This window comes from Equus caballus, chromosome 6 (assembly GCF_041296265.1).
Source record: "Equus caballus isolate H_3958 breed thoroughbred chromosome 6, TB-T2T, whole genome shotgun sequence".
In the NCBI taxonomy this organism is placed as follows: Eukaryota; Metazoa; Chordata; class Mammalia; order Perissodactyla; family Equidae; genus Equus; species Equus caballus.
In genome coordinates this window covers 3,834,576-3,846,872 of record NC_091689.1, presented here as the reverse complement: position 1 = coordinate 3,846,872, position 12,297 = coordinate 3,834,576, and the positions used below count along the sequence as shown (strand labels likewise).

Sequence of the window (12,297 nt, the reverse complement as noted above, 5' to 3'; positions counted from 1 at the left end):
GGCACCATATCAGGTACTTTATACACATTAATCCAAGATTTATTATCATCATTTTTACACAAAAGAAAGAAAACTATGATGGGCACCTAAAGGTAAATGGTACAGCCAGGCTTCCAATGCTTACTTAATTCCAAAATCCTAGCTCTTTCCATTATATCATTCTACTTCTCAGTTAAGGTTTATGCTAAAAAGAAAACAAATCATTTTGAACTTTTATTCTGAATTTATCTGGACATATGAACCAAAAAAAATTAGACCAAGATATGAGACCAAAAGTATTGATTAGTCAAAAAATAAACATTCTCAAGGTCTTTTTTTAAAGGTTAATGTAAATCTCTCACTTAAAGTGGTGCGTTATTCCTACAGAGGTTCAATTAAAGAAAAATCAGAAAAACTCTGGGTTCTAATATATTGCTAAGATTGAGAGCACATTGATTCTGAAACTCCATGCAACAGACTATGCTTAAGAAATGGAAATGGTTTCAATAGCCACAATAACCCACAAAAGACAGCAATTATCATTGCTACCCTTGAGCTGCACTGTCCAGTAGAGTAGCAACTAGGCAAATGCGGCTATTTAAATTTAAACTTAAATCAATTAAAATTAAATAAAATTAGAAATCTAATTTCTCATTTGTACTAGCCACCTTGCAAGTGCTAGCACATGTGGCTAGTCGCTATTGTTTTGAGCAGTGCAGACATAGAATATTTACAACATCATAGAAAGTTCTATTGGACAGCACTGCCCTAGAATAAGCAAAAGAGAATTTTAGTTAAGGATTATAAATTCTTTTCTTGTGTTTTTTTGGTTTTTTGCAGGAGGAGGGAAAGTCAATCTGAATAACGTCTTGAGAATAATTTCTGAAGGCCTTAGCATAAACGCAAAGTCATTCAGTATGTGCCCCTCCCCCCACCTCACCCCTGTCAGGCCATATCTGCACTTTGCTCTCTATGCTTACAATTTGGTGAATGTGCATGTCTCTTCGTGACTTGATGTCTTTGAACCATCTCTGCCCACAGCACCCTGCTGACCCCACTCCCTCACTCTGTTAACTCATACTTTAGAATTCAATTCCTGTGGAAATAGGTTCCTGAAACCTCTCATGCTCCAGCCTGGCTGGGGTGACCACCCTTTTGGTTGGCATAGCAACAAAGAAGTATATTCAGTACATTTCTGTTTAACTCATTCCTTATCACACATCCCAATAGTCTCTGGGAACCCTGACAGCAGGAGCCTAAACTTACTTTACTTGTGTTTCAAATACACAGCACAGTGTCTGGCACACAGTAGATGCTCAATAAGTGGTGAATACATAACTTTACCTGAAACCTTCTGCCATGGCCAAGTTGCTTAACACTAATGAATCAACTCTTTAATAGATATGCCAACAGATATGAGCAGTTTACCCTTTGAGGTCATTAATTAATTTGTTTTTTTCCTGGACTACTCGCTTGTGGTGCATTCGATGAAAATCACGTTCTTTCTGAGTTTTAAGAAGATCTTCTCTAGCCTTGCTGAAAAAGAAATAATAATAATGGTAACTTTAAAAATCACTGCTAATTTCTTTTTGAAAAATCATTCAGTCATCAGTTCAAATCAAGTATTAAGTCATTAAAAAGATAACTGAAAACAAAGATTCCATTTTAATTGTCACTGAAGGATATCAACCAATATCATGTATATGTGGGTGGGAGATGAATGGGCCAAAACCTGTGGTTTCAAAAATATCATTCATTCACATTTCAGTTAAGTAAAAGGAAATTAAACATATGATGCAAACATAACTTATCTATTTCCAAAGAGAATTTGTTTACAAGATGGAAATACATATAAAACAGGATAATTCAAAACAATTACAAATAAACAAAAAGATTTTACAAAATTTAATTCTGAATTTGCTTGAATATATAGTGAAAATATTTGGGGTTAGTTCTGATAATTGGCGAAAGAAAGCGTATTCTGGAAAACCATTATTTTATTCTGGTAATGCATATGACAAATATATACAACCTGTGGGTCATATTACTAGAATAGCTGGTAAATTTATAAGAAATTTCTTCAATATCAGTACTGCAATACAGCAGCATTCTTCAACTGATATATCTTCTGCAAATCACTGGCATAAAGCAAGCAAGAGTATTCTTTCTAAGCCCAGGCTGTATGTGAAAAATTAGTGGAAATTTTTCACCCATCTCCGTAACATGTTAGTTTCAATATTACAACATAAAATATAATTTATAATGAAAAGTAGTTATCTAACAGTCTTGGTTAACTGACAAAGTGCTACTGCAATGAGACTCTCACGTTCTGAAAAATGGATGGACTGAGTTAGAATGCTGACACGTCACATGAGGATCCAAATGGAATCAATCTGCTTCTCTGTACACAGTATTTCAAAATTCAGATTCACACAAAATAAATGCACACAAATAGATTTCTGCTTTAGGAGCTATGTCAGAGCAATGACTGAGGAGCAGTCACTGGGATGCTGCCAAAGAAGTGGGATGAGGTAGAGTGTTTAAGCTCCTGATAGAGCACATTATAATCAGTGAGATTTCCTGCTGCACGATCAAGTCGCATGTGGCATGTGGTGAAAACGTCTCATCTATTCTTCCAAGTTTCTTTCTTTCCTCTCCTCCTCTTTTTTTGGATGACCTGTATTGTTCTTTATCTTACTTCCAATATTATAGTCTTTATCATATGTAAATAAACAATGTGTCACAGTATTCATGGTCTATTCCAACCATCTAACTCTCAGCTTCATTTCCATGTCAACAATCTTCAAGGTGCAAGAAACTGTCGATTAAAATATTCAGTCTTGAAAACTCATCTGAGGAATATGCCAATTATTAGATGAACAAATAATTTGTTCTTTCCAGGGTTTACTCCTGTGTGTGTGTGAGTGAAGATGGACCAAGAAAGAGAGAACTTCTGCCACCACCAGGAACCTAATGAGTAGCAATTGAAGAGGAGCAGAGTTTAAGTAGAGGGACTGAAAAATGGCTGAGTTGACATTTTGTTGTGAAAACACAAGAACATCACCCGAATTCTCATTCATTTAGAAGAAAAGTATGTACAGTGACTTACTATCTTGCACATAGAAAACACTCAATGAATATTATTGTAACCATCATCATCATCATCTTACTATTACTATTTAGTAGAGTAGAATAGATACATTAAATTCCTCTAACAGCTAGATTTATCTACCTAAAATGGGGGGCATGCTAGAAGATAAATATCCTCTAACGAACCAAAAATCTCAGGATATATTATTATTAGTAACACTGTATCCCTTTATAAAAGAATTTAAACTTTTATGAATGTCTATTTTGAGTCTATTAAAATTGCCTTACTTTCAACAACTTGATGAATTATATATGTTTTATCTATATTTTTATATACATATATGTTTTATATATGTTTAATGTGCTTATGTTTTATCTTAACTGAAACATAAACCCATAATAGGTTAAAAAATACTTAGAAAAATAATGCTGCAAAGCTTCTTAAGCGGAACCACAAATGTGCAGCATTGCATCAACTCACTTTTTACATATGCATATAAAGGCCTATTTGTACTTATCCCAGGAAAGAAAGCATAGGAATTGATTGAAGTATTAGACCTTAAAGTTTTCCTGACCATTAAATTGGTTTTCAGGGACTTGCTTTCTGTTTGCACAAATGAAGTCTACTCAGTAAAAGTATTTAAATTCATTTCATGGTGATGCTTCTCCTATTATGACTTTCCTGCTGCCTATCTGTTTAATAAAAGGAAAGTAAAAGTTGTACTAAAAAATAAAGTTTAAAGTATTCATATAAGCAATTAATATTTTAAGATATATAGTATTTTCTTATTACATTAGTAGAGCATCTTTGTTGTTAAAAAACTTTTATTAAGATAGATATCAAATACAGAGATTCTATTTCAAGTACAACGAAGTAAGAGTTATTCAGTGAAACATTCTATTTTGATTTGTATACATAAAGAACGTACCTCATACCTGCTTTTTCTTAATGAAATATTAGAATAACTAACTTTCCCATATCAGAAAATAAGCATATCAAAATCTATAATTAAAGTATAAAATATTAAGATTACCATACTATAAAAACACTGTCCCCAAAAGTCCAAGTTTCAACATATGAATGTGATTTAAGTGTGCTTTAAAAAATTATTTTTAAGTGAATTCCCATAGTAACATAATTTTATTAACTGAATAGCTTTAACTAAGTATTTTGAAGTGACCATTTAATAATGGATTTATTGGGCTAAATTATCATAATTTGCCAAAAGGAAGCATAATAAACATTTTCTTGTTTACTGAGCCAAAGCAAGCCATCTTTGTCATGTATTCTTCTCATGTTCAAACTTTCATGAAAGTAATTTCTGATAACAGCAACATAATTACCAATTATTTCAGCATCTTCAATTGGTCATAAATGAATTAGTTTAACCCACTAAAATTAATATTGCACTAATTGTTGGATACACAAAATGGAATTCAACCAGATTAGAGGAAAGGTTTCATTATATTCTTACCAAAAGAAGGGGGGTATACGCATGTCCAGAAAAAAATACCTTCTTAATTTAACAAGCAATTACCTAAACACTAAAGCATGAAGTTTTATGGGCCTCATTATTATCTTTATTTCCACAGTGTTTGTTTCTGAAAGTCATTAAATAAAATTGGTCTTTGGAAAAGCTGGGTACTCTCTGACCTTTTACAGAAGTAAATTTTGTAGGTGAAATTAAGAGCCCTTAGTAAAGCACCTAATTTTTCCTCAAAATTAATTGCTATTTTAGTTTTCTTTACGTCTATATTTTCTGGAAAAAGGTAAAAGAAAGTATTTCGTTATTTTGAAAATGGTACATTTTAATCTTCTAATTAGTAATCCCAGTCAGTATTATTTTCCGTCAAATCTTCAGGATTCTCAATAAACCTTTCCTAGTCTGCATCACATTTCCTTGATGTAACAGCACAGCAAAGGACGACCGTACTGCAAATGGGGCAAGACTCGGCTTTACAGAAAGTTGTTTAAATTCCTGTCATGAAAGGAAAATAATGCCTACTCCAAAGGAATGCTATGAAAGGAGCAAAAATCATCAATTAACTACTCTAAAAATTATTATTAGCTTAACTAAAGAGCCAAAATGCTAACTGCACACATTCACTTACGCCCCTTCTATTTACCAGGCACAGTTATAGGCCCCGGGGATATGTTGAGCACAAGACACAGTTCCTATTAAATGGAGCTCACAATGTAACAACAAAATATATGCATTAGATAATTAGATGTAAAAAGCATAAGTTTCAAACTCTGTCATAAATATACAGTATTAAATTAAAGATAACCTACCTAAATGGAGAGATATACCACATAAATAGATTAGAAGACTAAAACTTATGAACACATTAATCCTTCCCCTCCCCAAAAAATGTATATGTACATATATGTGTATCACACACACACATACTCTTCCCAAATTAAGTTATGGATTCAACTCAGTCTCAATCCTAAAGCCACCCATGCCTTTCTATAGAAACTGGCAAAGTGACTCTAAAATTTATATGGAAATACTAGGACCTAGAATAGTCAAATCATCTTTGAAAAAGAAGAACAAAGCTGGAGGACTAACACTAGCTGACTTTAAGAACTTACTTAAAGCTACAGTAATCAGGAGTGTGGTATTAGCATAAGGACAAACAAATAGAAGAATGGAACAGAATGGAGTCTAGAAATAAACCCCAATTATAAAGTCAATTGATTTTCAACAAAAATGCCAAAGCAGTTTGGAGTATCCTCAGAAAATTAAGGATAGGTCTACCTTATGATCCAGCTATTTCACTGCTGGGTATTTATCCAAAGAACTTGAAAACACAAAGGCATAAAGATACTTGCACCCCTATGTTCATTGCAGCATTATACTCAATAGCCAAGACGTGGAAGCAACCTAGGTGCCCATCAAGGGACGAATAGATAAAGAAGATGTGGTATTTATACACGATGGAATACTACTCAGCCACAAGAAATGACGAAATCCGGCCGTTTGTGACAACATGGAAGGACCTTGAGGGTATTATGCTGAGTGAAATAAGTCAGAGGGAGAAAGCCAAATACCATATGATCTCACTCATAAGTAGAAGATAAAAACGACAAAAAAAAAACACATAGCATTGGAGATTGGACTGGTGGTTACCAACGGGGAAGGGGGGAGGGGGGAGGACAAAGGGGGTGATTAGGGTCACATGTGAGGGGACGCACTATAATTAGTGTTCGGGTGGTGAACATGATGTAATGTATACAGAATTCAAAATATGATGTACATCCGAAAAATATAAATATTAAATAAATAAATAAATAAATAAAAATGCCAAAGAAATTCAATAAAGGATAAAAAATCTTTTTAAGAATGGTGCTTGAACAACTGGATATTCCTACAGAAGGAAAATTAAACTCTAGCTCCTACCTCAAATTATATACAAAAATTAAAGATAGATCATAGGTTGAAATAAACTCTAAATCTTTAAAGGTTTTTAGAAGAAAACATAGGAGAATATCTCTGTGACATAAGAGTAGGCAATGGCATCTTAGAAAAAATGTCAAAAGCAATACTATAAAAAAAACTTAGACTTCATCAAAACTTAAAACTTCTGCTCATCTAAGACACCATTAGGAACTGAAGAGGCAAGTCATTAACTGGGAGAAAATATTCACAATTCACAGAAAATATTCAAATTCACAAAGGATTTGTATTCAGAATATATTAGGAACTCTTACAACTCAACAATAAGACTAACAATCCAATCAAAAAGGGGCAAAAGACTTATACAGAAAGCAGGATAGATAAACAGCCAATAAGCACAAAAAAAAAGTGTTCAATATCATTAGTTATCAGGAAAATGGATATCAAAACCAACAAGCTGCTACTATACAACCAGTAAAATGGCTAAAATTAAAAAAACTAACAATACTCAATGTTGGTGACAATATTGGAACAACTGGAACTCTCATATATCACTATTGGGAATGTAAAATGACCCAATCTGAATGTTAGAAAATGGACTGGCAGTTTCTTATAAAGTTAAACATACTTCTGCCATTTGATCCAGGAATTCCACTCTAAGTTTTTATCCAAAAAAAGTGAAAACATATTCCCACAAAAAGACTCGTACACAGATGTTCATAGTAGTATTATTCATAATAACCACAGCTGGAAACAACCTAATAGAAAAAGGATGAATAAATTGTGGCATACACTATACAACAGAGTACCACTTGGCAACAAAAGAGGGACAAATTACTGATACATACAAAAATTACAGATAAATTTTACAGACTTTATGTTGAGTGTAAGATGCCAAACTCATAGATTCCATTTATGAAGTTCTCAAACGGGCAAAACTAACCTAAGGTGAAAAAAATCACCAATCAGTGATTGCCAGGGCAGGGAAAGACTAAGATGGGACACGAGAGAAATTTCTGGATAGACTGAAATATTCTATATTGAGATGGCTACGGAGGTTACAAGACTTTACCTGTTTGTCAAAATTATATAGCTAAGACTTGTATATTTCAATTTATGGAAATTATAACTCAAAAAAAGAACTGTAAAAAATAATATAAGTGGGTGTGGGGTAGGGTATGGATGGGAGTAGAAATGAAATAAGAATGGCAGAAATTTGATAAGTTTTCAAACTGTCTGATAGGCCCATGAGATTCACTATTCTATTTTGTTTGCCTTCTATATGCTTGCTATTTTTTCAGAATTAAAAAGTTAATTTTTCAGAATTAAAAATTAAACAAATAAATAAATTGCTATGTACCTGCCTTATGGAAGAAATACCACTCTTGGTTGTTTATTCAGTGTTGCTGCTGCCACTAATAATTATGTTGATGAAGAAGATGATGATGATGCTATCCTATCCACTGAGTACATATTGTAAACCAGGTACCATGCTCATTATACCATGATGAGCAAAAAGGCATAATCTTTGCCTTCAGCAAGTTTACAGGAGTATAGAGAAAATGAATAAGAAAATAAAATATACATTTAAATAATCATAAACTGTACTGTTATGAAAGAACGAAAGAGTGCTGTAATATTGAATACTGACAATCTTCATTGAGCACTTACCACGTGACAGACATTGTGCTAAACATTTTTAAATGATTCCCTCAAGATAGGAATATTATCCCACTTATATCTGAGGAAGTTGAATGATAATTATATTCTTATATCTAATAAATGACAGAGCATCATGTATTTGTGCTGCTCTAGCCATAATATCTGATCTGATATCAGTTTCTGTTCTGAATCAAAGTTTGAGTGGGGTTAGTAATGCAGTTTGATAACAGCAGATATTGTCCTTTCAAGAACCCAACTGTCCCATGAGGAGCTTGTCTGACTTCATTATTATCCTGTGGTAACCAGCTAAGTCAACATATAAGAAAGTTATGCAGGATGTAATGTTCTCCCTGTTTCCTTCATGCCTCTCTAGCCAGTCCATTTTCCACACAGGAGCCAGTTCCCATTACACCTCCCAAAACCATCCATTAATCTCAAATCCCACTCAGAGGAAAGAAAGCAAAGTTCTAATGAAGGCCTCTACCACTTCTCCCTGGTCCCAGTCACTATGGTCTCCTTGCTGCTCCCCTATCAAGCCAAGCTGTCCCCACCATAAGCCCTTTGTGCTTCCTCTTCCCCTAGTTTGGGATTCCCTTTCCCCACGTTTACACATGGCTTCTCCCTCAGTTTCTTCAGATACGTGAGAGGACTTCCCTCACCACCCTACATAAAATAACACCTCATTTATCTCTGTCTCCTTTACCCATGTTCTTTCTCTTCAATGTACTTACCACCACCTGATACATGTTATACCTGTCAACATCCACATGCAGTTAGTGGCTATTCTCATTGGACAGCACAGCCTTGGAGAGTGTAAACAGGAAGGAGGTAAGACGAGGAAAAGAAGCCTGTCAATGAGATGGAAGGAAAGGCAGAACAGCATGCTGTCACAGAAACTGAAGGAGGAGAAGAATGAAAACTAGGAGGTCCACTTGGTTAGGAGAGGTGGGATGAAAGCCAGCAGGATGTCAAAGAGCAAGTACAAAGCTGCTTTTAGGAGTAAACCATCCTAGTGAGAATACTTGCAATGTCTACATTATGAGAAGAAGACATAAAATGTTAGTCAAGATAGGAAACACGATCAAGCAAACACGTCCCTAATTAACAAAACTTGTAACGGTTTTTATGAACCTCAGGCTGAGGCGAATATTGAGGCATGTCAACTACCAAATAAAAGGAAGTTGACGAAATAGTGTCTTCACTGTGAAAGATACTTAACTCTAAGCGATGCTGTCTAGTCTCCATCCAACCAACAATTCTCTGCAAATGTGCTACAGGTCACTCAAATTCTAGACCTCTGCATTTACAATAACAATTGATCTACCTTTCAATAGAAAACTACAGTTATATTCTCCTTTTCTGAGAAAGATTGTCAAACTACTACTCACATCATTCATTCCTCTCTAGTATCTAGCATGTAATATACCTTTACCTTCAATGTAACTATAAATCTTTTTTATAATACTTTTTTCACCTTAAAAACATCTATAAGAAAATCTTCCCAACAGCTATTTCCCAAACTTAATATTTTAGAAGCTAATCTACATTTGTAGCATCTATAAGAACAATCTCCCTTCAAACTGGGTTACAACAGAGAAAAAGATAATTTCTTGCCTTAATTATTGCAATTCATATGATATTTTAGAATGAAATATTTTCTCCTTTCATGTCTTCCTTCATGCTTCATCATTGCTGAATTTCAAAAATATTAATGATGTGATGATTAAAAAATATCCAGGGATGACAGCCTTTAGAGATACTGATAGTAATAGCTGACATTTTCAAAGCAGTCTGTGATTTACACAGCTCTTCAACATAGATTGTCTCATTTAATTATCCCATCACTCCCTAGGAGTTAATAATATTATGTATAATTACTCCCAGTTGAACAATAAGAAAACTGAGTTAATAAGTAGCAGAATACTGGAAGCGAGATATTTGAACTTTAAATTCAGTACTCTTTCCCTGGCAACTCTCCCCTGGATAAATATTAAGCCTATAGCTATATGATTTCTCTAGGTTTTCAGATCCATCATTAAATGCCACCAGTATAATCAAGGACAATATGTACATAACATAGTTGTAACCTGACTCTTTTGCATATTAAATATTATTAGAAAAGTATTTAATATCTGCACTTAATCTTGCTTTAAGAAATAGCCTTAATCCTTAAAAGGAAAACTTTAGGTTAAATTCCATAAAGAGAAACCAATGTTTATTACGAATTCCTATTAGAAAAGTATCCTCACATGGCAAATTGAAAACCCTGTGTGATGAACCATTACCATCTGGGGCAAACTCATAGCATGTAGATGTAGTTTGGGGAATTTTTTCTTTTTCTGCTTTATTTCCCAACCTCCCCCCCACCACCTGGTACATAGTTGTATATCTTAGTGGCAGGTCCTTCTAGTTGTGGGATGGGGAATTTTTTACAAAACCTCATTCTCCATTTTCTCAGACTGTATCCAACAGAATTAGGCTATAGGGAAACACTTCACAAAAGGTGCTGTGAAAGCACAACGTGCTTAATATGCATCCAATGAAATAAACATTACTCATCCACTAAGGGTCAAGCCTCTTTCCTCTAAATTTTCCAAGTCAGGTATATTAAAGCAAATAAATATTTTCCTTTCCTAACTTGTTAAATTTTAAATTATATTGAATGAGATATATTTGAGAGATAACCATAAGCCATTGAAATGAAAACTATATTTTAGTAAGGTAATTTTTATAAACACAAACGAGACAGATTTTATTTGAGTGATATCTGTTGTAATCATGGTTTCTTTTAACATTAAGTTAATAGTTTGCATGGGTAATAGTTTACACAGTTTTGATTATAGTTACTAAATATAATATTCAATAAACAATCAGTAATCAACAATGATTATTTAATGTCATTGGGGTAAAACTCATTGCATAAAGAGGCTACACCTAGTCAAAAGAAAATTAGCTAATGCAAGCAGTAATTCAAAGGAGACCAGGAACTGAAACAGTACACCTGGCAGCACACTAAAAACGTGCTGTGTCAAATTCCCAGGGCATCCATGAGGTAGGTCTGTGTGAAACCGCAGTGAGCGTCAGGGCCAAGAGTACAAACCACTTGTGAGAAATGGAACCAAGAGTAGAGAGAATGCTGCTTCCAGCAACATATTTTGTGGATGATCATACACTGATATCCAAAGTGTAAAATGCCAAATAGTACATCCACAGATAATATGAAATGTGTATGACTTGCAAAATCATTTCTATAAGTGCATATAATAACTTAATAAATGACTATACAAATTATCTTCCATTACTACCACCTTTTCAAAGTAGGAGCTTATTCTAAGTGTTTCCTCTATTTTTCAACGCAGTCTTATTTCTTTACATTAAACTTTTTTACAAAGATCTTTAAAATATTATGTCCCTACACGGTAGTTCTGTTTATCTAATCTTTGTTTTAATATGATTCTTTAACAGGGAAAGTCCCTCTCTACCTATGTTTAATAAAAACTAATAAACAAAACATGAAGTGTCTCTGCCCCATATCTAAGCACTGATTGTCCATCTAACATTGTCTTAGATGAGTAGAATCACTCCAAGTCAACGCATTCACATTTGTCTTTGCCAGAATAATACTGTTTATCCAAACTGGTTCTCTGAAAACTGCACGTCTTCCATTAATTTTGGAAAGAAAGAAAGATATGGAGAGACTAACGGTTAAATTTCTCCTCTATGTGTAAATTCATGCTAGGAAATTACAAAACAATGGTTTCCTTCAGGGAATTTTAAAATACTGAATTCCTCTACTAGGAATATACTAGCTCCTTCCTTCCTCTCTTTCTATAATTTTATTATTATTTCAGAAATTAGCTTATCCTCACGGAGGAAGATTTCACAACCATTAAAAGAATATCAAAATACATAAGGAAGTGAATGTTATATAACAAATTAACCATCTCCTACACAACCCCCGGGATTCCACTCCTGTTGTGAGTTGCGATAGTGAGAGTTCTGGTCATCTGTTGAATTAATTTGGTAGTGAAGCCCCTCACATTCTTTCCAACTAGAATTTAAATATAATTCAGTTCTTCAGAATTAAAGCTCTGGTACATTAACCACCATCCACATATTAGGCTCATTTGACTCTTTAATTTAGTCCAAAAGAAAAAGAAAAAAA

General features: G+C 33.9%; 1 protein-coding gene across 7 annotated transcripts in view; it reads right to left on the bottom strand.

Annotated features, from left to right (window-relative positions):
• The window catches only part of SPAG16 (sperm associated antigen 16), a 1,027,170-nt gene that overhangs the window by 876,599 nt on the left and 138,274 nt on the right, over nucleotides 1-12,297 (bottom strand). For 6 of the 7 annotated variants that reach the window (XM_070269235.1, XM_070269234.1, XM_070269236.1 and 3 more), the window contains one exon: nucleotides 1,408-1,515. The exons of the other annotated variant lie outside the window; for it this stretch is intronic. In XM_070269235.1, the coding sequence (XP_070125336.1) occupies nucleotides 1,408-1,515 (108 nt within the window). The remainder of the gene's footprint in view (nucleotides 1-1,407; nucleotides 1,516-12,297) is intronic. 7 annotated transcript variants of the gene reach the window in all.